Consider the following 27862-nt stretch of genomic DNA (forward strand, 5'->3'; position numbering starts at 1 on the left):
TACTAAGAGGGAGGAGGTGTTTGGTATCATTAAAAAAAATGAAGGTAGACAAATCCCCAGGGCCTGATGAATTCTATCCAAGGAAACTCAGGGAGGCAAGGGAGGAGATTGCTAGGGCCTTGATAGAGATTTTTGTATCCTTTTTAGCCACAGGCAAGGTCCTACAGACTGGAGAATAATCAATGTTGTTCCTTTGTTCAAGAAGGGCAACAGGGATAATCGTGAAATTATGGGCCTGCAAGCCTTACAATAGTGGTAGGGAAGATTCTTAGAGTCACGATTTACTTGCATTTGGAGAAGAATTGACTTATTAGGGATAGTCAGCATGGGTTTATGCAGGGGAGGTCTGGTCTCACAAACTTGATTGAGAGTTTTGAGGAAGTAATGAAGATGATTGATGAGGATAAGGCAGGGGCTGTTGTCTACATACACTTTACTAAAGCATTTGACCAGGTCCCTCATGGTAGGCTGGTCCAGAAGATTAAATCACATAGAGTCCATGGTGATTTGGCAAGCTGGGTACAAAGTTGGCTTGGCCACAGAAGGCAAATGGCAGTTATGGAGGGGTGTTTCTCTGACTGGATTTCTGTGACCATTTGTGTTCCATAAGGATCAGTGCTGAATGCACCATTATTCCTATATAAATCATTTGCTAAAAAGGTCCATGGTCTGATTAATAAGTTGGCACATAACTCAAAAATTGGTGGAATTGTGAGGAAGGATATTAAAGGATGCAGCAAATATAGATCAGCTGGAAAGTTGAATGGAGCAAAAGCAGATGAAGTTTAATTTGGACAAGTGAGATGATGCATTTTGGGAGATCAAATGCAAGAGGAAAGTATACAATAAATGGACGGACCTTTAGGAGCATTAATGTACAGAGGAATCTTGGAGTCCAAGTCCATATCTCCCTGAAAGTGACAACACAGGTGGATAAGGTGGTAAAGAAAACATATAGCATACTTCTACATTGGTCAGGGCATTGAATACAAAAGTTGGGAAGTCATGTTGCAACTGTATAATACTTTGGTCAGGTCACATTGGAGTATTGTGTGCAGCTCTGGTTGCCATACTATAGGAAGGATGTGAAGGCTTTGGCAAGGGTGCAAAGGAGATTTTCCAGAACGGTGCTGGGATTGGAGTGCATTACCTATAAGGAAAGGTCAGACAAACTTGGATTGTTCTCACGAGAGTATCGGAGGCTGAGGGGCAAACTTGATCAAAGCATATAAAATTAGAAGAGGCATAGATAAGGTGGATAATCAGAGACTTTTTCCAGTGTGGAAATGTAAAATAGTAGGAGGCATAGGTATAAAGTGAGAAGAGGATGTTTAAAGGAGATGTGCAAGGCAAGTCTTTTACTCAGCTGGATGGTAGGCACCTGAAAAATACTGCAGATACAATATTAACATTTAAGAGACATTTAGACAGATACATCTAAGGGGAGGGAATCGAGGGATATGGACCTTGTGCAGACAAATGAGAATAGTTTAGAATCCTACAAAGGCTAGCACACACACTGTGGGCTGAAGGGCCTGTTCCCCTCCTGTACTATTACATGTTTTATTATCCTCCATTTTATAAATATAAATCAAATGGGAGTTCTGTTTGCTAATTGGTACGTTATCTATTTAAAGGTAGCCAGCTTAGATAATGCTGTTGGAATGTTTTAGTGCTTTATTGGAGCAGTTCAGAAAATTTAAAGGAGTCTGAGTTTTGAGGTTAAGCCCCAGCCCCAGAACAATGAGCGCTCTGATATTCCATCTAACCTGTTGGCTTAATAACCACCCCAGAGCCATGTTTCTTCAGCCAGAGGGTGGTTAATTGCCGCAGATGTTTGTGGAGGCCAAGTCATTGAGTGTATTTAAGACAGATAGATAAATTCTTGATCAGTGAGGGGATCAAGGGTTACAAATAGAAGGAAGGAGAATGTGGTTGAGAGACTTATCAGCCATGATCAAGTGGTGGAGCAGACTTGGTGGGCCGAATGACCTAATTTTGCTCCTATGTCTTATGGTCTTATGATATGAGTTTAGATTTGGAGGTGGAACCTGATCTTAGTGCTGACTTTGATCAGGATCTTAATCCCAGAGTTAATCTGGGCTGTATCTGAATTCTGATCTATCTGCTGAATATCAGTCTGGAATCTGATGCTGATGCTAATCTGGATCGAGGTTTCATTGCAGATCTGGATCTCAGTCCTAATTTCACTGCTAATCTATAATAGAATCTGGATATTGATTTTATTATTAATCTTGGTCAGGATCTGAATCTGATTTTAAGGCTGATCTAGATCAGAATCTGGTCCTGATCTCCCTGGTCATCTGACTTTGAATCTGGAACACAATATCACTACTGATCTGGATTTTGATTGGGATTCCAATCTCACTGCTAACCTACATCTGGATCCAGATCTTAGTCCTCATCTAGATCTGCATACCAATCTTTGTGCATATCCAGGTCCAAATCAGGATATGTATTTGGATTCCTAATCTCAGTGCTGCTCTGGATTTGGACTCCAAACTCAGTACTGGTCTAGTCTAGATCGGTATCATGACCTAACTGCTTATCTATATATGTGTCTCAATCTTGGTGTTGATCTGGATATTGATTTCAGGGCTGACCTGGATCTAGATCCTGATCTCAGTGATATTCTAAATATGCATCTGGATTACAATCTTGGTGCTGGTCTGAATCTAGATATAAATTCTGGTCTCAGCGCTGACCCGGATTCTGATCTCAGCACTGATCATGGTTTAGATCTGGATCCCAGTCTCACGATTGTCTGGATATGGATCTAGATCTTGATCTCAGTGATGATCTGAGGCTGTTTCCATGTTGGTAAACAAGTGGAGGAAGCTGGTCTTGTAATATTTGCTTTTCTGTCATGTACTCATTGATTGGATCTTCCTCTGATGAAAATTGTGTTTTATGTTTGCCAAGCAGGTTTCCCTGACTGGTCCTCTCCTAAGTTCAATGTTTGCTTGCCAAGCCTCTGTGATCAGCTTCTCTTACAAGGCTAACCCCAGCTTGACGTCCCCTGACTGAATATTCCCACTCCCTCCTAGGCTGCTAAAGCAGCATTTCCATCATGTGCTTCTTCATTTCCTTGTAAACTAATCCCAGCTTTGCAGTTTATAAACGTACTGGCAACGAGTGTAATAAATTGTGTCAGTCTTTCCAATGTAATCTTGTACAATAAGGCTGAAATCTCAGGGGATTTCCCTGCTTACATTTTTGAAAAACTTCCCCTCATTTGGCTGGAACAGAGCCTTTGAAGGAAACCCCAGAACATGGGCTTTACAGTTGCTGCTTTCTCTGAAGCTGCCTCTCAACCCTTTTCTTTCACTTCTACTTTCCTGTCAGAACTTTCTCACAGAATGTCACTGGAGGTGACACCATTATATCCCAATAGAGTATTGAAAGAAGACATATTAGCTCCTGATTCAACTAAAGCTGACCGCTGCCCAGACAATAGTGTAAGGAATGTCCGCAAATATACATGAACAATAAGACACACCTGTATATAGTCACTGGATAGTACACAGATTAATAGCCAGAGACAATAACTTAGTTTTAGATTTCATCATGCATTTTGATAATATGAACTCAATTTAAAGAAATTTAGAAATAAGGTTTTAAAAAGTTGGTAATCTGTAATAGTGATTATGACACTGTCAGATTGATATATAAATTTGTCAGAATTATTGGTGTCATTTAGAGAAGTTTGAACCTGTTTGTGACTCCAGACCCATACCAAGAAAGCTTGCTTTATAGCAGTTTCCCCTCCTTACCAATCTTTGAACAGTTTAACATTTTCACTGTAATTTCCTGTTGCTGTCACCTTTCTAGTCACCTTCCATCTTGTCAGAGGTTTTCCACTGGTCCCTGACACTTCATGCACTGCAACCTGTCTGCGCCTGACTTGTTCTTGGAATTCTCAGCTATGTTAAGTATGATTTTCACTTACAATCATTTTTCACATTATTTTGATTTACGACTGCATTTTTGTTTTGGTTAGTTTTGACCATCCATTCAGTGTCTACCTGTCAGTCAGTGTTAAACAATTGGGCTCTGTCCCATAACTTGTCAGTTTCCACTAATTAATGTGTCCACCAACTGTTTTGTGCCCAGTAACCAACCAGTCACCAATATTTGTCAATATCAAAATCTTCTTCAATGTCTACCAGTCAGTTAGTGCCCAATAATGCAGTCAGTGTTCAGTAGTTGCTCAGTGTCCAATGTCTGGTTAGTTTCGCTGCTCACTGTGTATAAACTATTCAGCATTTATCTGAACTAAACTCCATCTGCCACTTCTCAGCCCATTGGCCCATCTGATCAGGATCCCATTGTAATCTGAGGTAACCTTCTTTGCTGTTCACTACACCTCTAATTTTGGTGCCATCTGCAAACTTACTAACTATATGTCTTATGCTCACATCCAAATCATTTATATTAATGATGAAAAGTAGTTATTTAAATACATGACTCAGAAAGGTTTGGAAGGATATGGACCAGGAGCTGGCAGGTGGGATTATGTTTAGCATGGACTGATTGGGTCTATTTGTGCTGTATGAATCTATGACTCTATGACATTAAGGGCTGGATGCAGAAACAGGCTGAACTGCTGGAAGATGTCACATAGTTACTAATGGTAAACATGGGAAGGTCAGTAATATCTTCACACTAACTGCCTACCCAACTCCTTGGGGCCTCAACCTCGTTTAACACCCTTCGTAAAGTAACTCTTAAATCTCTCCTCTAAGGACTGGTAGGACTGCTTAAGTCAAAAATACTTGCACCAAGCTTCCTGACATCATTGAAGAACCAGATACTTTAGATGCACCACCTATGCACATCGTATGATCACCCTTTGACCCTGAGATCACTATGGAGCTGACAGCAAAGGTGCAGGAGTACACTTCTCAGCACATTATCTCACACATTTCCTGGGCCAGTGTGTTATTAGAATCTAATTATACAAACTGGTTAGAAATCTGCATTGAGAACATATTTGACTGAATACTCTTCCTATCATTTTGATTCAATTCACTTTAATAGGGGCCTTAAGTGGACATTACAGCGCAAGCAAGCAAGAAACTACAAAGCAAAGCTCCAGATTCAATTCTCCCCCTCCCCCAGATTGTACATTGCTTATTTTTCTGGTTGGCTGTGACACAGGGTGGCCAGAGACCATTTTCAACCTACAGATGGAACCTTGTCCCCAGGGCTCAGTAGATGCACCTTCTGCCGCACAGTTTGGAGCAGATGGAGCTAAAGCCATACTGAAGTAGTGTACATGTACTGGTGTTGAAGGCCAAGTGAAACTGGAGGCTAAACTGCTTGCTGTGTCTGACAAGTCTGTGTCTGCAGGTGGATCCATGGCAGGGAACTCAGAAATATCAACTGCTAATTTCATTAATTTACATTTTTAAAACTGAACCTTAAAGTAATTAGAAAATAGTTACACTCTGGAGCATTCTTGCCCTTATGCCCATTATCTTAAAGTATTCCCAGCAGAGTGAAGTAAAACTCGCACTGATACAGTGATAATTCATCTTTAATATGTAACAGCTGTCATTTGCATCAAACATAGGTATCCAGCTGTGGCTTAGACTCAGGTCTCCAAAAGCAGTGATCCATCTGTCCACACTGCATGCTCACAGTGATATAACCCTTCCTGTTTGGAGTGATGTTGCTCCAATAATAGTTGCAGCCCTAATGCATGCAACCCATCAACCACTTGACCAGCCACATCAGCTGTACTCAGTACAGCCTAGATGCATGAGAAGGAATTTACAGTAATTTTGTGAATGCATCTTTTCTGGACAGCTGCCTGGTTCAGTTAGCCAATCATGGCACCGGCAGGTCACTCTTGGCATATCTCAGGAGTAATGTTGCTGTCAATAACAGGATTTGAACTTTCACACTGCAACTAATTAAAGAAAGCTGTACATTGCTCCATGGACAGGTGAAAACCTTTAACCTGCTTGCTTTTAGCAAGACCCAAGAAAATTTTAAAAAGCACTTGTCAGACCCAGATGTTATATTTAGGGTTATTTCAATATTTTATTGCTTAGTAACTGTGTTAAGTTTATACTTAGACCACTTAAAGAGCAGTCAAAAAAAAAGATAATGTTCTAGATTTTAGCCTTACTATCTAGGCAAAACATTCCAGCTCATTAAAAGTGATCATACCCACTTTTACACTTGTCTTTCAAATATATTCCATGCATACAGAGAAAGAAAATTATAGCATTGGAGCATATCTTGATCTTGGAGGTCAATTAGCTCAGTTGGTTGGATGGCTGGTTTGCGATTCAGAGTAATGCCTGTAGCACAGGTTCATTTCCTGTATCGGATAAGATCACCATGCAAGTCCCAGCTTCTCAATCTTGCCCATTGCCTGAAGCATGGTGACCCTCAGGTTAAACAGCCGCCAGAGGTCTATCCGTCTAATGAGACAGCAGTCCTATGGTCCACTGGCACAATGGTGACTTTATCTATCGCCATTTATCTTTAGAGAAATATTACACAAGGATTATCTTTGACATTAGATGGATTGGGTAAAATCCATGAGAATAGATTGCTATGGGCAGATGGACAATTTCCAGTTGGCTCCACCCTGTCTGCCCTTGTTGTGGAGCAGTAGCAATCCTGATTACAGCAAAGAAGAATGAGGCATTACTCTCCTCCAACATATTTGAGGATCTCGGTGGAATTTATGCATTAAGAGAAAATGTTTGACTAAAGGGGCATGCGGCAGTGCTGACATAACTGGATAACGTCCTGCAGCCATATTTATCTGTTCTGCTGTTCTTTTTGTGGTTCTGAAGATTATCAACTTTCACTGCATTGAGTATAAATCAGAGAGCATGTAAGGAGGCCATTCAGAAAGAAATGGCTGTTCTGCCAATTCATCAATTAATCCACTCCCTAACTTGCTGTGTACATCTGCACATTTCCTTTTCAAATATTTATCTAATTCCCCTCTGAAAGTTATTACTGAATCAGTATCTACCACTCCTTTAGGCAATCCTTCCCATAACACCACACTGTCCTGCACCTTTTTCCTTCTATGTACTACTTTGGGTTCTTTTGCCAGCCATTCTATATCTGTGGCCTTTGGTTATCAATTATTCTGCCACTGAATGGTTTTCTCCTCATTTATTCTATCAACATGTGAAGAGAAAACAATGAAAACAAATGTAGGTCTCTTACAGTCAGAAAGAGAGGAAGATATAATGGGGAACAAAGAGATGACAGACAAATTAAATACATACTTTGATTCTGTCTTCACAAAGCAGGACAATGATAATATCCCAGAAATGTTAGGGAAGATATGGTCTGATGAGGAAAGAGGAAACTATGTTTAGTAGGGAAATAGTATTAGAGAAATTGATGGGATGGAAGGTCAATAAATCCGTAGTGGCTGATAATGTACATCCCAGAGCACTTAAGGTAGTCAGCCCTTTAGTGAGATTCAGCACAAAGCCACAAAGCAGCTTTATATGGTAAAAAGGAGCTGGAAGGTTCTGGTGGTACAGTGTTAGTGTCCCTAACTTTGAGCTTGAAGGCTGGGGTTCAAGTCCCATTTCATCCATATTGTGTCTGAACAGGTTGATTGAAATATCTATTTGAGGACCCTTGTGGCGCAGTCCTCTAGTGTCCCTATCTCTGAACCAGGGGACCCTAGGTTCATGTCCCATCTGCTCCAATTGTGTGTTACAAATGTCGGTTCAGGTTGATCAGAAATATCTCAAAAGGAGTTGGTTTTAGAGAAGGAGGTGTCAACATGTGCTAACAGGATTTCAGCACCTTGGAGAGAGGGCAATGTTTGCCAGATTTATCTCTGACAGTGTCTGATATAGGTATCTGAGTAGGGTTCATCCGTGGTAATCGATTTGGATCTCTACATGAGGAGGATGGGATCACTTGCTTTCTTCGTGTCTGTTATTCACCTAGACTTAGCTTGCAGAGGACAAATTCAAAACTTGCAAATGTCACAAAAGTTGGACTCATTGCGAACCATGAAGAGGATAATGATACACTGGTGGAATAGGCATTCACGTGGCAAATCAAATTTAAAGCAGAGGAAAGTGAAATGAAATATCTTTGCAGGAAGGACAACAGGTTAATGAAAAAAAGATGCAGATTTCTTAAAGGAGCCTGGTGGGGAATCCTGAGGGACAGGACTCACATGCATTTGGAAAGGCAAGGACTGATTATGAATAGTCAACATGGGTTTGTGCATGGGAAATAATGTCTCACAAATTTGATTGAGTTTTGAAGCAGTAACGAAGAGGATTGATGAGGGCAGAGCAGTAGACATGATCTATATGGACTTCAGTAAGGCATTTGACCAAGTTCCTCATGGGAGACTTGTTAGGGAGTACAGGGAGAACTAGCCATTTGGATACAGAATTGGCTTGAAGGTAGAAGATAGAGGGTGGTGGTGCAGGGTTGCTTTTCAGACTGGAGGCCTGTGACCAGTGGTGTGCCGTAAGGATCGGTGCTAAGTCCACTGTTTTTCATCATTTATATAAATGATTTGGATATGAACATTGGAGTTATAGTAAGTAAGTTTGCAGTTGACACCAAAATTGGAAGGGTAGTGGTCAGTGAAGGAGTTACCTCAGATTACAACGGTATCTTGATCAGATGAGCCAATGGGCTGAGGAGTGGCAGATGGGGTTCAATTTAAATAAATGTGAGGTGCTGCATTTTGGAAAGGCAAATCAGAGCAGTACTTATGCACTTAATGGTGAGGTCCTGGGGAATGTTGCTGAACAAGGAGACCTTGGAGTAAAGGTTCATTGTTCCTTGAAAGTGGAGTCGCAGGTAGATAGGATAGTGAACAAAGCATTTGGTATGCTTTGCCTTATGAAGTTAGCATTAATAAGGGGAAGCATAGGCAGAGAGCAGGTGAATGCAAAATAACCGGTGGCCTGAAGTGCATATACTTTAATGCAAGGAGTATAGTGGGTAAAGCAGATGAACTTAGGGTTTGGATTGGTGCCTGGGAGTATGACATTACTGCAATCACAGAGACTTGGTTGAAGGAAGGGCGTGATTGGCAACTAAATGTTCCAGGATATAGATGCTTCAGACAGGACAGGGAGGGAAATAAAAGGGGGAGGAGGAGTTGCATTGCTGGTCAGGGATGATGTCACGGCTGTGCTAAAGGAGGACATTATGGAGGGCTTGAGGACTGAGGCATTATGGGTGGAGCTGAGAAATAAGAAAGGTGCAGTTATGTTGTTGGGGCTGTATTACAGGCCTCCCAACAGTGAGCACAAGGTAGTAGAACAAATAGGTAAAAAGACTATAAAAAGATATAGAGGAAACAGGTTGGTGGTGATGGGAGATCTTAATGTTCCCAACATTGACTAGGATACACTTAGTGTCAGAAGTTTGAATGGGGCAGAATTTGTAAGAAACCTCCAGTAGAATTTTCTAGAGCAGCATGTCATTAGTCCAACGAGGGAAGGAGCCATATTGGACCTGGTGTTGGGGAATGAGCCAGGCCAGGTGGTAGAGGTTGTGGTGGGGGATTTCTTTGGGCACAGTAACCACAATTCTGTAAATTTTGGAATACTCATAGACAAAAATGAGAGTGGTCATAAGGGGAAAGTACTAAACTGGGCCAAGGCCAGTTATATCAAAATTAGGCAGGAGCTGGGAAGTGTGGATTGTACACAGCTATTTGAAGGGAAGTCCACATTTGATATGTGGGAGGCTTTCAAAGATAGGTTAAAGATAGTACAGGATAGGCATGTCCCGTTGAAAGCAAAGGACAGGAAAGGCAAGATTTGTGAATCGTGGATGACAGGAGAAATTGTACAACTAGCCAAGAGGAAAAGGGAAGCGTACATAAGGTCCAGGCAGCTAAGAACAGAACAGGCTTTGGAGAAATATTGGGAGAGTAGGACAAGTCTTAAACAAGGAATCAAGCAGGCTAACAGGGATCATTAAATAGCTTTAACAAGCAGAATTAAGGAGAATCCCAAAGCCTTTTATTCTTATTTAAGTAGCAAGCGGGTAACTAGAGAAAGGATTGGTCCAAAAAAGGATAAGGAAGGAAGGCTGTGTGTCGAACCTGCGAAAATGGGTGAGATTCTGAATGATTACTTTGCATCAGTGTTCACTGAAGAGAGGGACATGATGAATGTTGAGATTAGAGATAGACGTTTGAGTACTCCGGATCATGTTGACATAAGTAGGGAAGATGTGTTGGGTAGGCTAGAGGTTATTAAGGTGGACAAATTCCCAGGACTGGACGGGATCTATCCCAGCTTGCTGAGGGAGGCAAGAGAGGAAATAGCTGGGGTCCTGACAGTTATCTTTGTAGCATCCTTAAACACAGGTGAGGTGCCGGAGGACTGGAGGGTAGTAGGGATATTCCAGGTAACTGCAGACCAGCAAGCCTGACGTCAGTGATGGGAAAGTTGCTGGAGAAGGTACTGAGGGATAAAATCTATTTATATTTGGAAAAGAATGGGCTTATCAATGATAGACAACATGGTTTTGTGCAGGGGAGATCATGCCTTACCAACTTAATAGAGTTCTTTGAGGAAGTGACCAAGTTGATCAATGAAAGAAGAGCTGTAGATGTCATGTAAATAGACTTTAGGTATAAATGATCTGGAAGAGGGCACTGTTGGTATGATCAGCAAGTTTTCAGATGACACAAAGATTGGTGGAGTAGCAGAAAGCATAGGGGACTGTCAAAGAATACAGGAGAATACAAATAGACTAGAGAGTTGGGCAGGGAGGTGGCAGATAGAGTTCAATCCAGGCTAATGTAAGGTGATGCAGTTTGGGAATTCTAGAGTGAATTATACAGTAAACAGAAGAGGCTTGGGAAAAGTTGATGAGCAGAGAGAGTGGGAGCTCAGGTCCATTGTACCCTGAAGTTTGCTGCACAGATGGACAGAGTGGCATATGGTATGCTTGCTTTCATTGGACAGCGTATTGAGTATAAGAGCTGGCAGGTCATGTTAAAATTGTATAAGACATTGGTTCAGCTGCATTTAGAATATCGTGTATGGTTCTGGTCGCCACATTACCAAAAGGATGTGGACTCTTTGGAGAATGTGCCGAGAAGGTTTACGATGTTTACCCGGTATGGAAGGTGCTAGCTATGAAGAGAGGTGGAGTAGGTTAGGTTTGTTTTCATCAGAAAAAAATGAGATTGAGGGGGGACCTGATTGTGATCTACAAAATCATGGAGGGTATAGACAGGTAGATAGAGATAAGCTTTTTCCCAGGGCGAAGGATTCAATAACGAGAGGTCACGCTTTCAAGGTGAGAGGTGAAAACTATAAGGGGGATACACGCGGCCAGTACTTTACACAGAGGGTGGTAGGTGCCTGGAACGCGTTGCCAGCAGAGATAGTAGAGGAGGATGGTTGATTCATTTAAGATGCATCTGGACGGATGCATGAGTATGTAGGGAGCAGAGGGATACAGATGCTGAGGAGTTAGGCAACAGGTTTAGATAGTGGATTTGGATATCTCAGGCTTGGAGGGCTGAAGGGCCTGTTCCTGTACTGTAAATTTTCTTTGTTCTTTGTTCTATTGGACATAGCATCGAGTGTAGGAGTTAGGAGGCCATGTTGCAGCTCTACTGGACATTAATTAGGCCACTGTTGGAATATTGCGTGCAATTCTGGTCTCCCTCTTATCAGAAGGATGTTGTGAAACTTGAAAGAGTTCAGAAAAGATTTACATGGATGTTGCCAGGGTTGGAGGATATGAGCTACAAAGAGAAGCTGAACTGTTTTCCCTGGAGCATCGGAGGCCGAGGGTGACCTTACAGAGGTTTATAAAATCATGAGGGGAACGGTTAGGGTAAATAGACAAGGTCTTTTTCATGGGGTGGGGGAGTCCAGAACTAGAGAGCATAGGTTTAGGATGAGTAGGGAAAAATTTAAAAGGGACCTAAGGGGAAACTTTTTCATGCAGAGGGTAGTGCAAAAATGGAAAGAACTACAAGAGGAAGTGGTGGACCCTGGTACAATTACAACATTTAAAAGCATCTTGATGGGTATATGAATAGGAAGGGTTCAGGGGGATATGGGCCAAGAGCTGGCAAATGGGACTAGATTACGTTAGGATATTTAGTTGGCATGGATAAGTTGGACCGAAGGGTCTGTTTTGTGCTGTACATCTCTATGACTCTATGAGCATGTTTACAACTTGCTAACAATGGCAGATAGGTTAAGAAAGCAGTTCATAAGGCATAAATGATCCAGGACATTATAAAGAGCAGCAGAGTATAAAAACAAGGAATTTATGGTGAACTAGGGTGGGATTCTGAATTTTTGAAAAGTGGAAAGGCTTTTGAGAGGAAGATCTACCCAAACAGTTCAGGGCTGAGAATTTAGCTTTGTAGATAAATTAGAATAGCTGGCTGTTCTTCTTTATGAAAAGGATGATTGGAAATTTGATGCATGTACTCAAAATCATGAGAGGCCTGGATGGAGAAAACAGACAGAAACTGTTCCCATTGACAGAACGGTCAAGTAGTAAACAATACTGTAATTAGGAAAAAACATCTTTATACAGTGGATTAAAAACAGAAAATGCTGAATAAACTCAGCATGTCTGGTTGCATCTAAGAAGTGAGAAACAGTGTTAACATTGAGAATCCAAAGACTTCTCTTTGGAGACTTCTTCCATTAACTTTGTTTCTCTCTGACCAGATATGGCCAGGTCTACTGCATTTTTCCAGATTTCTCTCTTTTATTTCAGATTTCCAGCACCTGCAGTATTTTACAGTTATTTATGCAATGGATTCTTAAATGTGGAATACACTGCCTGAAGATGTGGTGGAGTCAGACACAAGTGTGGATTTTAAAAGAAAAATAAATAATTATCTGAAGAGAAAATCTTGACAGAGTTGAAAAGAATGAGACCAGCTGAATTGCTCTTGTACACAGCAAATACTTCACAATAAGCCAAATGGTATTCTTCTGTATTGTAACCATTTTATAATTTAATGATCTATTATAATTGGCAGTATTGGCAATTTGGAAACACAGTCCTGAATTTCTTAACAATGGGACAGAGTACAAAAACATTCAGTTGGATCATATTAGTCTTAGAAGTCTTAAGGTTAATATGTTCAGTTGGCAGTTAGGAAGACAAATGCAATGTTTGCATTCATTTCAAGAGGACTACCACATAAGAGCAGGCATGAACTGCTGAGGCTGTATAAGATTCTGGTCAGAACATATTTGGAATATAATGAGCAACTTTGCACCCTGTATCTGAGGGGGCATGTGTTGACATTTCAGGATGTCCAAAGAAGGTTACAAGAATGATCCCGGAGATGAAGGGCTTGTCATATGAGGAGCAGTTGAGGATTCTGCGCCTATACTTGATGAAAACCGAAAGATGAAGTTTAGAAGGATGAGGGGGGATTTCATTGAAACTTACAGAATACTGAAAGGCTTAAATAGACATGGAGAAGATGCTTTCACTAGCAGGAGAGACCAGGACCTGAGGGCTCAGCCTCAGGGTGAAGGGCTGACCCTTTAGAACTGAGTGCTGAATCTGTGGAATTCATTTTCATAGCAGGCTGTGGAGGACAAGTTATTGAATGCATGTAAGTCAGAGACAAGTTATTGAAGAGTAAGGAGATCAAAGGTTATGGGGAGAAGACAGGAGCATGGGGTTGAGAAACATATCAGCCATAATTAAATGGTGGAGCAAACTTGAAGGGCCAAATGGCCTGATTCTTCTCCTATAACTTATGGTCGGTGGTCTTATGGTCTAGTACCGCATGTCTTTGTGCAAACATATTGTGTGGCTGCTCATAATTCTATTGATCTGACACTTCAACTGACTTGTACCTGTTCCTCTAATTTTTCAGCTTGTGACTGTCATCCTGTTGGTGCAGCTGGTAAAACCTGCAATCAGACAACAGGACAGTGTCCATGCAAGGATGGTGTGACTGGCATCACATGCAACCGTTGTGCTAAGGGTTACCAACAGAGCCGATCTCCAGTTGCGCCTTGTATCAGTAAGTATTTATTTGTTGCTGCCATTGCCATAGCTGATTGAGATTAAGTCAAGACAGTCATTAGTATACTTCAAATGAGGAACAGGTCAGAAGAAATCTGTCTTTATGCCCCAGTTACACCTCACCCAAAGCCCTTACACCCAGGACCTGAACTCTCTCACCCTCCTACCTCTGCAAACCCAACCCAAACTAAAACCGCTTCCCCCATTGAACCAGACACAATCCTCATCCAGACATGACAAGTAGACACCTTTACAACAGAAGATCTCTGATCAAAAGCTAGCTGCTCACCTTGCTAAGCTGCTCCAATACTCTTATGATACTTGCACCACTTGACAATGTGGGAGATTGCTCAGATATGTCCTACCCACTAAAATGAAACATTTAATCCAGTCCATTGTTATTATTGTCCCCAAAAATAAGTGAAGTAATAGAAGAGGTTGTATGTAGTAAAACCAAGTATCTTATAATCATCAGTGACCTGGATTTCAGTAGAACTGCTCATCTGAGGATCTTAGAACAGCCTTAAGCCAAGCAAGAAAACAAGTACTAAACTGAAGTGCCCAAGGTGAAAGTCACAGCTCTTGACGGCAAAGCAGCATTGGACTGAGTATAGCATCATATAGTCCTAAGGTTACTGAAGGCAATCAGACAGGATAGTTCCAAAAGCAGGGGATATGGGAATAGGGAGGAGTTGGTCAAAGCATCAAAACCCACCTTCAGTATTTGGAATCACACCTGTTTCTGAGGTAAATGGCTATGACTGATGGAAACCAATTATGTAAATACCAGACACTGCAGCAGGAGAAACATCCTCAAGAAACATCCTTGGTTCAGCGCTTTAGCTGCTTTACCTGTAACTTGTCTCTATCAGGAGCTTAGGAATCAGACTTTTCACTATCAATTTGCAATGTTCAATTCTACTTGTGACCTCTTTGATATTGAAACACCATTTGCAATCTATTCTAAGATCTGGATATTCTGCAGGCATGGATTTGTCATCACATATATGTAGCAGGTAATGACCAGCATGTACAAAAGTAAACCTAGTCTTCTCCCTTTGATCATTAATGACAATTTCATAACCAAGACCATACTATCGACAGCTTGGAAATCACCAATTACTGAAAGCTAATCTTGGCCAACCACAAGAATGTAAATTATGTTGGGGAATAGATGAAGAGTCAGCTATCATGTTTCATATTAGTAACAGTGACATAGGTAGTAAGAGGGGAAGATGATGCAGGTAGGCTTTAGGGAGCTAGAGATGAAACAAGCAAGCAGGACCCCAAAGCTATTAATTTCTGGATTACCCATACTGCCACATCACAGTGAGAATGGAGGTTAAGAGATAGAGCAGATGAATGTGTAACTGGAGAGTTGGTGCAGGAGGGAGGAATTGACAGTCCTGAGACATTGGGACCTGTAAAGCTGCCTGTACCTGTGAATCTCCTCCTGGTTGGCTGAGAGGATTTACTGGGTAGTGTACCAGCAAGACACATCCAATATCAGGTTCAATACCAGCAGCTGTGAAGTAAGGCCCATAGGGGCCCTTAAGGGTGGCCTTTCCAGAATCTAGGGGATTTTGGAAGATTACAAACAATGCAGCCACCCAAGGCCACTTCTTTAACACCCAAGAATGCAGACCATCAGGCACAGACAATGTATTAGCTTTTAATATTATTTTCCTATTGCTTTTTTACCAGTGATAGTGATTGCTTTAAATTGCCTGCTGCTTTTTGCCCATTTTTTTCATTTTAGTTTTGATCGTTGTTTGGATGCTTTTAATATCTTCAAAGGAATGATGGGATGCAGGCCAAAGGAACAGGCTCTAGGGATTGAATGGCCTACTCCTGCTCTACCCTCCTATGTTCCTATTTCCTGAAGACAAACAAAAAATATTTGTTCCAAGTCTCAGTCATTTCCCTGTGTCCCATTATTTTTCCAAAGTTTCATCCTACAAGGGACCAAGGTTTACTTTAACTAGTCTCATTATTACATAGTTGCAGTAGCTCTATGTGTCGGTGTTTATATTCCTTGCTAGTTCACTCTCAACCAATATTTCTTATCTTTTTTTATTAGTTTACTTCTTGAATCTCCACTCAACCTTATCTGAAGGGGACTACCTCAGCTTCTTCAATCCATCTACGTAATTGAACCTTCTCAAACCATTCTCTTAAACTTTTCTGCATCCTTTCTATGCTTTAATTTCCTTCCTATAATTTGATGTTAGCATTGGATGCAATACTGGGAGTTAAGGTCAAACCTGTATTTTAGAACAGTTTTATCATAAGTTCCTTGCCTTTGTAAAATAATGTCAGAAATGAGTCCCTCGGTGTATTCACTGTACCACAGTGAGCATTCAAAGCAGTTGGTCTTCTCTTCATAGTCCATTAACTTTCCAGTAGCAGGTTATAAAGACAACAACCTGAATTGTCTTCTTTGAACCATCATTCGAATACTGCAATCATGAGAGCGCAATAATCTTTAGGTGCTGCTGATGATGTGGGATGTCATCACTGTCCTGGAGCTGGTTCTGCACCAGTTCCTGCTGATTCAGGTTGATTTGTCAGGCAGTCCAGGCAATTCTCTGCCTTACCGCCTGAGACCACTCATCGCCTACTTGCTGTGTTACATTAACAGATCATTGTCAGTGACTGTGCACTGACATTGCATATCTCCAAACTTTGTGCAAAAAGTTAAAGCAAACCAAAAAAGTACAAAAGTTGCCTGTGACATGTTGTCTTATCTTAGTTCATGTGATTAGTCTCTGAATCAGACACAGATTTTTTTAATGAAATTTCTTATAAAATGTTCCTAATTGAATTTCAGAAATAATGGTTCTTGTTATCACCTTTGCTGTCAGCAAAGTAACAAAGAATGTTTTCTGTCATTATCCCAACCCACTGTCTTGTAACTGAAGTGACCAATTGGTATATAAATAGAATGTTCCTTTCTTGCCAAAAGTAAACCACTATTGTTTGACAGTTGGTTTGGTAAACCTCATCATTGATTTATCTAATCTCTAACAGGTCAAAGCTCTTTACAGAATCTTTCAGCAGGATCTTCTGAACCAACCTGAAGGGGAAAAGCAAAAATTCTGTTTCCTGAAGGCGGGTTAACGTTTTGCTATTATGTACTCAGAACCTTTCTGTTGGGTTGGCTTTCCTGATCTTGATGGCCAGGAACTCTTTTGTATTCATTATCACGTCATGACTACTCATTAACACCCTAACCAACTGGAATTACATTCACTGGCACAATCCTGTTATTTCCAAAGGGAAACGTGTATTCATAAACCTGCCTATGTATATCAGGTATGTGTCTGGTGGGGTAAACTTCTTTCTTCAAGCTCCAATATTGCAAACTTTTTTCATAACTAAACTCCTTCATAACCAGAACAAGCAGGAGGCTGGAAGAACACAGCCAGCCAGGCAGCACCAGGAGGTGGAGAAGTCAATGTTTCGGGTGTAACCCTTCTTCAGGACAGGGGGTGGAAGCAAAGAGCTAGAGGGCTGAAGAGGTTATGGCACTGTGGCAGTGAGGAAGGGACTCACTGAATGCACATCTGAGGGAGGCAAAGAATGTCTCAAAGTTGGCATCCTTTGAAGAGATTTCACAATGGTATAGTGGTAGTTAGAGACAAAAGAACTACAGATGCTGGAATCCAAGGTAGACAAGCAGGAGGCTGGAAGAACACAGCAAACCACGTAACGTCATAGAGCCATAGTCATGGAGATGTACAGCATGGAAACAGACCCTTAGGTCCAACTCGTCCATGCTGGCCAGCTATCTTAAACTAATCTAGTCCCATTTGCCAGCACTTGGCCCATATCCTTCTCACACCTTCCTATTCATATAGCCATCCAGATACCTTTTAAATGTTGTCATTGTACCAGCCTCCACCACTTTCTCTGGCAGCTCATTGCATTTATGCACCACCCTCTGCATGAAAAGGTTGCCCCTTAGGTCCCTTGAGGTGGAGAAGTCAACATTTCAGGTGTAACCCTTCTTCAGGACTGGGGTGTGGGTGCAAAGAGCTGGACCATGTTCTTTGTTTGCAAAAAGACTTATAATGTAAAGGATGAGGCCTTATTGAGTCAACCGGTTTATAAGAAGTCTCAGTTATTTGTGATCTTGCTTGTAGTTCTTAGATGCTTACAGTTTCAGCAGTGAAACTTCACCAGGTTGATTAGCACATGAGGAGTTTCGGTCAGATATTTTCTTGATTATTGTTAAACTCTCACAGTATAAGGGGTGATGGCTGAACAGACCCATAAGCCTGCTCAAACAAGGCCGTCACACTGGCTGATTAAGTTCAAAATCACACAACAGGTTATAGTCCAATAGTTAGTGCTTTGAAATAAACCTGTTGGACTATAACCTGGTGTTGTGTGATTTTGAACTTTGTCCACCCCAGTCCAACATGGCACCTCCACACTGGCTGAAGCCAGCAGACCTGACCAGGCAGGCAAGCAGAACTCAACTGAGAGGAAGTTTGAAATAAAAAGTAGATTGAAATGAAAATGGGGCTCAACTGAAAAGATGGTTCTCTTTCAAAGGGGTTCAACAGAAAACGACCACTGTGAGTTGGGCTGGGTGGATAAAAACAGTAGAGAATGGAACTTGTCGGGGATACTGGAAGGATACGTGGGAATAGAGGGAGTTAACTGTGATAGAACCATAGAAAAGTTAGAGTACAGAAAGAGGCCACCACATCTGCACAGTCTATAATAAACGAGCTACCTATTCTAATCCATGATAAGTAGGGAAAGAGCAAGACCCATTAGGGAATGGAGAGGCAATCTATGTGCGGAACCAGAGGTCATTAGCAGGATGTTAAATGAGTATTTCAACCTGTTTTCACTCGGGACAATGAGCATGTTACAGAATTTAGGAAGAGAGACTAAGGGTTCTTGAGGAGATTGGCATTAGGATGAGGAGACATTGGATGTTTTTGCAGGCTTAATAGTCCGATGAGTTGTATCCCAGGCTGTTGTGGGAGATGAGAGAGGAAGTTATTGTGGCCATGACCCAAACTTTAAATATTTCCCTGGCCAAAGGAAAGGTACCAGAGGACCGGAGCAGGTGGAAGCTCATGTGATCCTGCTTTACAAGAGATAAACCAGGGAATTACAAACCAGTGAGTCTCATATTAGTGGTAGGGAAACTGTCAGAGAAAATTCTGAAGGAGAGAAATTATCTCCACTTCGAGAGGCAATGTTTGATCAGGGATAGTTAGCATGGCTTTCTTATAGGAGTTCATGCCTAACAAATCTGATGGAATTTTTGAAGGAGGTGATTAAGTGAGTAGATGAGTATGTTGATGTAGTTAAGATGGATTTCAGCAATGGCCTGTGACAAGGTCCCACTAGGGTGAAAGATTGATAAAGGAAGTAAAAGTACATAGATCCAGAGTAACATGGTAAGTTGGATCCAAAATTGACTTGCGTTTAGGAGACAGAGGGTGGTGAGAGAAGGCTGTTTATGTGACTGGAAGTCACAAGGATCAGTGCTGGATCCCTTATTGTTTGTAATATTTATAAAAATGTCGATGAGAATGTGAGGAAATGATTGTGAATGAGACAAAGATTGGCCAGCTGGTTAATTAGTGAGGAAGCTCTTAGGTTACAGGAGGATGTAGATGGATTCATCAGATGGGCAGATCGGGTCAGGTGGAATTTAACTCTGAAAAGTGTGAGGCTTTGCACTTTGGAGGAAGTAACAAGACATGGGAATACTCAATGAATGGCAGAACACTAGGAAGTTCAGAGAAATAGAGGGATCTTGGGGTACTTGTCCACAGGTCCTTGAAAATGGCAAGATAGGTTAAGAGGATAGTTAAGATGGCATATGGCTCACTTGCACTTTATCAGTCATGAAATAGATTAGAAGAGTAGGGAAGGTGTGGGAAGCTGGACAAAACTTTGGATAGGCCACAGCTGGGGTATTGTGTGTGGTTCTGGTCATCTTACTACAGGAAACATACGATACATTGGAGAGGATGCAATGGAGATTCACCAGGATATTATTTGGAATGAAGTATTTTAGTTATGAAGAGAGTAGGGAAAGGCTCTATGTTTTCCTTACAGGAGAAAAGCTGAGGGAGACCTTATCAAAGTGTGTAAGCATATGAGTAGCATGGACAGGATGGATAGGAAGCAGCTGTTCCCTTCTTTGAAGTGTAAGTAAAGAGGGGGCATAATTTTAAGATGAAGGGCAAGCAGTTCAGATGGGATTTGAGGAGAATTGGTTTCACCCAGAGGATGGTGGCAATCTGGAGTACACTTCCCGGGAACGTCAAAGCCTTTAAATGGTATGTGAATGAGCATGTGAAATGTCACAACATTCAGGGTTATAGGTTAAGTGCTGGAAAGTGGTTTAGTGTAACTGGGAGTTGATGGACCAAACGGCCTCTTCTGTGAGGTATGATTCTATGACTTCTCTTCTTATTCTGTGTATTTATTGTAATATTTCACACTCTGCCTCTTTAACTGGAATGCCAGCATCGTACTTGTCCATTGTGAAGATAGAGATAGAATCCTCATTTAGAGCCATGTCCACATTTTCTGCATCCACACTCACGCTACCATGCACCTCCCTGCTAGGCCTAACCCTTTCCTTATTCGCCAGCTTGCTTTAAATATACTGATAAAACATTGATGGATTTTTCTTAATTTTACTGCTTTTTTTCATATTCTCTTTTCGCTTTCCTAATCTTCTGTTTCACTTCACCTCTGTACTTTCTGTACTCACTTAAGCTTCTAATAGAACTATTTTTTGAGATTTTCAGCATTATCTAATCCATTATGCTGCTGGATAACAGTGGACTCTAGATTTGGCAGTACCACACATTTTCTTTGTGGGAACATGTCTACAGTCAACCTGTAGAATGTCACTTTTCAATGCTGCTCATTGTTTCATTCAATTAGCTATAACTAGTCCACTTTTGCCAGATAATCTCTCAGAGTTGGAAAGATTTCATAGAATTCCTTATAGCGCAGATAGCAGCCATTCAGCCCATCAAGCCTGCACTGACCCACCGAAGAGCATCCAAGCCCATAACCCCATGTCTAATCCATGTAGTCCAGACAACCCTGGACATGGAAGTTAATTTGCCACAGCCAATCCTGCTAACTTAAGCATCTTTGGATTGTGTGAGGAAATGGCAGATGCCCACGCAGACATGGGGAGAATTTACAAACTCCACACAGAAAGTCACCCAAAGCTGGAATTGAACCCAGGTACCTTGTACTGTGAGGCAGCAGTGCTAACTGCTAAGTCACCATGCCAACCCAGCTTCCTTTCCCCAATTAAGAACTTTACCCTTGCTTCACTTCTGTTTTATCTTTGTCACTTTGCATAATGATGCTAAATCTAACCAAGTTATGGTTATTATCTCCAAAATAACCATCTAGGGCTACTTTATCTATTTGTCTAGCTTTGTTTCCTAAAACTAAATCCAGAATTGCACTCTCCCTTGTTGGGGTTGTCCTGTGCAAGCTAAAAAAGGTCTCTTCAATACAATTCAAGAATTTTTTGCCCTCTGTACCTTTACCACCATTTGAAACCCAGTTGATATTCAGGCTGTTGAAGGACCCAAATATTATTGCCCCACTATTTTTTGCATGCAGAAATTTGCCAACATATTTGTCCCTGTAGCTCTCTCTGACTGCCCATGGTTCTATAGCAAAATCTATCAGTGTGGCTACCATGTTTTTGTTTCTATGTTCAATCCCTATGATCTAACTTGATGCTTCATTTAATATCGCATCAGTTCTCGTCAATGTGTTTGATTCTTCAACCGATAATGCTGCACCTCCATCCCTTCCCCGCCTGTCTATCCTGCCTGAAAACTCTATAACCAGGCAAATTGAGCTGCCATCCATAAGCCAATTTTCTGTTATAGAAATGATAGTATGTTGCCATATGTCTGTCTGTGTCCACAGTTCATCAGCTTTCATCAGTATACTTGCTGCTTTAATATTGCAAATTTTCTGTGCAATAAGTTTCTTTAAATTCCTGTTTACTTTGTCTTCCAGAATCAATCATTAAGTCTCTGCCTCCTGTTCCCTACACTGAATTTTCCCCATGTCAATCTAGTTTAAACACTACCCAATGGCACAAGCAAATCTTTTGGTAAGGACATTTATTGCAGTCCCAGGCAGATATTAGATTAGATTAGATTTAGGTTAGATTACCTACAGTGTGGAAACAGGCCCTTCGGCCCAACAAGTCCACACCGACCCGCCGAAGCGCAACCCACCCATACCCCTACACCTAACACTACAGGCAATTTAGCATGGCCAATTCACCTGACCAGCACATCTTTGGACTGTGGGAGGAAACCGGAGCACCCGGAGGAAACCCACGCAGACACAGGGAGAATGTGCAAACTCCACACAGTCAGTCACCTGAGGCGGGATTTGAACCCAGGTCTCTGGTGCTGTGAGGCAGCAGTGCTAACCACTGTGCCACCGTGCCGCCCTATAGTTTGTATAGGCCTCAATCTTCCCCAGAATCAGACTGAATGCTCAAAATCTTTCTGCTACCACTTCCCAACTGTTCAATCACTCAGTTCTATTATTTCTATGCTCACTAGCACCTGAGGTTAGAGCTTGACGTGTCCAGCCTTTCAGCCTCTTGCCTAGTTCCCTGAGATCTGCTGTTAGGACTTCATTCCCATTCCTAGCCATGTCCTTGGTACCAACATGGATCACAACCTCTGGCTGCTCACCTTCCCCCAATAAAATGTGCAGCTTCCATGGATCGGGTGGTAGCTGGCATGGCCTGGCAGAGCAATCAGTACCTGTCGGATACGCACGGAGACCCTCACCACATTCGAGCCATAGAGACATTTATTCAGTGGCTAGGTGCAGGAAATCTGCAGCAGGCCAGAATCTTTAGGCCCAACAGAGGACATCGCCAAACTCATCTGAGGCAAAACAGTACCTTCTTTGCTTTGGTACCAGGGAGGCAACAAGCCCTCCAGGAGTCACTTTGACAGCCACAGAAACACCTGCCTGAATCTTTGACTACGGAATTTCCTCTCACTCTTGACTGTCCATTCTTTTTTCAACATACCACTCCCCAAAGCCCCCAGACCCCTGGCCACCTGTGCTACCTGTTGTGCCATTGACCTGGCTCTGTATGTATTCCTGAGGAACCACCACCCTCGTCAGTATCCAAAATGAAAGATTACCAATTAATAAACATGATCAATGCCTGCATTATTGCCTTCTTTTCTGAGACTGCTTGCTAGTCACTCACTCCCTTACTGCTTGTTTGCTTCTAATCTGTAGTACAACCACTTCTCCACATTTCTGTCTGCCCTACAGATGCACAACAATGACTTGAGCCAATGCTCAATTTCCAGAACCCAGAACCTAAGCAAGTACTGGCGGTACGTCGTGCAAATGTGTTTGTCTGACACATACCATGTGTCCATGATTTTACACATACCACAAAGACTATGCTCCACGTGGCCAAGCTGACCTGACATCATGTAACTTTAAGAATTGTCAATACAATTAGAATAGTAGAAAAACTTAGCTACCAATCGGCTGCTTTCCCTGTACCATTGTATCGGCCAACTACAGGAGATGGCTCCCAGTTCAATCTCATGCTGTTTTCAGTCTCTCAAACTGACCCCTTGCCATGCTGCTTCAAGTTCCTGGACTGCTCCCTGCTTTAGGCCAAAAAGCACCACAATGATGCTTACATATCCACTAGGACTGATTTTTAACAGACAGCTGGTCTTTTAAAGATGTTCTGTCATTGCCTGGACCGCTCAGCTGACGCACTGTAGTACATACCGGGACAGAGTCTCAGAACAGTGATTGTTTGCTGCATCTGACACAACCGAGCTCAGCAAAGGGTTGAGAAGTTAAAAGTGGATGAGGTAGACCAGCTACCTATCTCATCGAAAATGGAAGAAGGGGGAATCTGAAGGAGATGCTGAGGGTATCAAAGGGGATGAGTAGGTAGCAGATGAAGCAAAGGCTATAGGCAGATTAGGTATATGGATCTGAGGTGTCATATTAGTGACTTGACTTGAGGGTGATTGACTGTGTATAAACCTTTGTAGCCACTCAAAATTATGAGCCAATTCAGACAGCAGCATTCCTTGCCTCAAGGAAATGCTTGCTATGTAAATTTAAAACATTAAGCTGCTTTGTTTGGCATCGATTATAACTAACTTTGTTCCCTTTTTACCAATTATGTCCTATTTAGTTTCCTAGCCAGAATATAAATATGGAGTTATTTGGAGTTATACGAGGGCTGCGCTTATATGACTCAAATCTTAATTTCCAAGGAGCGTTCTTCTAAGCCTAAGATATAGAGAGGTTACACTATGCTGATTAACTCTCAAATCTCAATTCTGTAGGTTAAATTTCTGCTTTCCAAAGTGCCTCTCAGAGTAAAGCAATGAGTGAGAACTTCAGCAGTCTTGGCACTGCTGCACATAATGCTCACGGAATTGCTCAAGTAATGTACCAGGAAAACATAACTAGTCAGAAGTCATAACAGATTGAAAGAGATCACAGGACTATTGTTCAAGAGCTGAAGAAGTGTCACTGGACCCAAAACATAAACTCTGTTTTCTCCTTGCAAATGCTGCCATACCTGCTGAGTTTCTCCAGCAATTTGTTTTTGTTTGGCACAAAGAGTTGTATTTGCTTCAAGTGTAATGTTGTAGAGAAGGTTCACATCCTTGCACCAAATATGGATTCCATGCTTTTTAATCTTTCTTTTCTTACTGTTACATCTTGCTGCCACCTTGGCAGTTACAGCAGAGCTTGAGGATCCCTGCTTACTGTTTCACCTCAGATGAGTTTGGTGGATGTCCTCTGTTGGGCCTAAAGATTCTGGCCTGCTGCAGATTTCCTGCAACTAGCCACTGAATAAATGCCTCTGTGGCTCAAGTAATGTGGTGAGGGTCTCCGTGCGTATCCGACAAGTACTGATTGCTTTGTCAGGCCATGCCAGCTACCACCTGATCCATGGAAGCAGCCATGTGTTTGCATGCCAGAGCCACAACATCAAACAAAACCTGAGCAGGTTCCTCTGTCTTTTGCTCTCACGTGATCTCTGGAATTTTGGCAAAATGTTCCTTCACTTGCCTCTGCACCTCTATCAGCTCATTAACGACCAAGTCCAGAGGCTAATCATCTGTACTGGGCTCACTCAGCACAGTCCTGCTCTCTAGCGGTCCTCAGTGGCAGAGACCTCAGTCATTTGTCCCTCTTCCAGCTGAAGGCTTGTGCCAATGCTATGCTCACAGAATGTAGACACATTATCCATGAGATGAATGTCTTTGTGCTAGTAAAAGGTGGGGAGGAAGACTTTGATGATGTATCCTTTGAGATATGTGATACTTCCTCCTCAGAAGTGTGCTGTGAGATACTTTTCGAGAAGACCCTGCAGAGTGGGGCACTTGATCTTGCCTTGAGAGGGGGAATCCAGAGGTTACACTGAAGGTCATAAAGATTTGTAAGTGCCATGGGCCGCCACCCTTATGCAAAGTTTTATTAAGATGTTGCTGTTTGATTTACAGCTGAAAATGGCTACTGGAGGCTTTCCTAATCAATGGCTGTAGATATCCATTTCCCCTTCAGCACATACATGTCCCCTTTGCTCTCCTGCTACTTCCACTATCTGCTCTATGAATTGGATGGGGAGCCTTATATCATGAAGAGTCTGTCTGTGCAGGTTTACTCTGGTTGTGAATTTTTTTTTCAATAGGAGCAGCGTTACAGTACAATGGTCAGAGGACAGGGAAGTGGAAGGGATTAGCTAGATCATTCAGGTAGCTAGTGTAGACACAATAGATTGAACCATATCATTTTGTACTATTTGATTTTGTACCTAATCCATACTCTGCCCACCTTTGAGGCTTTTGATGGAACACCATGGAAGGTGCAATGGTAGTGTCCCTATCTCCGAGTCAAGATACCCAGGTACAAGTGCTACCTGCTCCAGAGATGTGTGACTACATTTCTGCACAGATTGATTAGAAAATATCCATCATCTGTGGTACCTGCTTTGGAAGTGTTTGATGGAACAGTGGAGACTAACATTGAAAAATGAACTCTGCTTCACCTTAATTTTATCCCACTCTTCATCGTGGTGAAGAATATTATCCTTTTTCCACATTCCCAATCCATTCCTGTGTTCTGAAGACTCATTATGGTCAATGGTTCAGCTATTATTTATTCTGAGTGTCCAATTAGTACCTATTGTTTTAAATTATTATTTTTTCTTGTACGTTCAATTGCAGCCTTCTTCAATTGTACAACTACACAATTCTTGCTATATCTAAAGTGTATTTGCAAACAGCCCTTTCACAAAATGGCTCTGTCTTTGCATTTTTTTCCTTTTCCCCTCTGTTATTGATGTTTGTTTTAAAGAGCTTGCTGACAGTCACTCACTCCAGTGTGCTTCCCAAAAGAGTCCAGCTAATTCCAACAGACAAAATCCCTTTACTGTTGGCCAGCCTTGACTGTGATTCAAAGTCATCAAAAAATCAAAGCAGCACGGCATTCCTTTTCAAAAGGTTCCAACATTCCCAAAATTCCTTGCACTTTCATTACATTTCATATTGTATACTAGAGGCTGCTTAACAGCTTCCAGGCTTGGCTCAGATCTGCACACCAGCTGCACTTTGTATTTTGTCAAAATTTTCCGACAATAACTTGGATATGTTCCTTTCTTGACTGGCTTGGGTTCAAAGCTGAAATGTCAAAGCATTACTTTCACTTGCTAACTCATTGGTTGCAGTGAGAGGGACATTAATCTCTGTATGATGGACTAATTAAGCAGCACCATCCACACTGTGTTAGCGTGACTCATTCTTAACCTTTTTACCATGTACCAGAGCCTGGAGCAAAGATTGGATTGCTGCCCCTTCCACAGTCAATGTGTACTCTCCTCTATCCCTGACACCACCCACCAATTTAATCTCCTCCAGCAGCCCATGTACACTCTGTCCTTCTACTGACTCTACCTGTTTAATATGATGACTCATTTCTGGAAGCTTTTGACCGACAAGGACTGCAAACCATACTAATATAAATTTTAAAATACTTTTAAACTACCTACGCTATTTACAGAGACATGGCTCATCAGGAGTCCATTTGAACCTTCTCCCTGCAGTGAACTGAAATTATATCACTAATGGTGGATGCTAGCTATAACCAAAACATTTATTAACCCCTTATGCTATACTGTCCACCAATTAATCTCCTCCCATAACCATGTGCATGCTCCGCTATTGTGGAGTATCAACTGCCCCCATTATTCTTCCTCCACAGTCCCCTCTAACTCTAGCCCTCTGGAATCACAAACTCAAAAATAATCACTCAGACAGGTAGAAACTTTTTTGATGGTTTTTAAATGATGTGAGATCGGGAACACGAAACCATCTAAATAGAAGAACGGAAAGCCGGTTTCACATTGTGCTTTATTAACATGAATTGGAACATCTGTCCAGCGTGGACCGTAGCTTACGAGGAAGGAAGGGGTACAGGATTTGCAAGGGGCTTTGGTTGGACCACTGAGAGTTTGTGGGATTGTCAGGGGACTGTGCATTTTGCACAAAAGTGATTGAGAGACTGGAGTTTGGAGGGGTTGTGATCAGTGGCGAACCGTAAAGTTGAGGGGGGCAGTGATGTGAGGGCTGTGGACTTTGGAGTGCAGTAATTGTGGAGATTGTGAAGTTTGGAGGAGCAGTGAGTGAGGGCTGTGGAGCTTGGGAGTTAATTGGTAGACTGTCGGGGTTGGCGGCTGATTGGTTGGGGAATGTGGGGTTTGGAGGTGATTGGTAGGGATGTG

The 27862-nt window shown here is 41.9% G+C and overlaps 1 protein-coding gene across 2 annotated transcripts in view; it reads left to right on the plus strand.

The window, feature by feature from the left end:
- LOC122560669 (netrin-3-like) overlaps positions 1-27862 on the plus strand; it is a 180655-nt gene that overhangs the window by 100390 nt on the left and 52403 nt on the right. For both annotated transcript variants that reach the window (XM_043711558.1, XM_043711559.1), the window contains exon 4: positions 13880-14029. In XM_043711558.1, the coding sequence (XP_043567493.1) occupies positions 13880-14029 (150 nt within the window). The remainder of the gene's footprint in view (positions 1-13879; positions 14030-27862) is intronic.

This window comes from Chiloscyllium plagiosum, chromosome 21 (genome assembly GCF_004010195.1).
Source record: "Chiloscyllium plagiosum isolate BGI_BamShark_2017 chromosome 21, ASM401019v2, whole genome shotgun sequence".
In the NCBI taxonomy this organism is placed as follows: Eukaryota; Metazoa; Chordata; class Chondrichthyes; order Orectolobiformes; family Hemiscylliidae; genus Chiloscyllium; species Chiloscyllium plagiosum.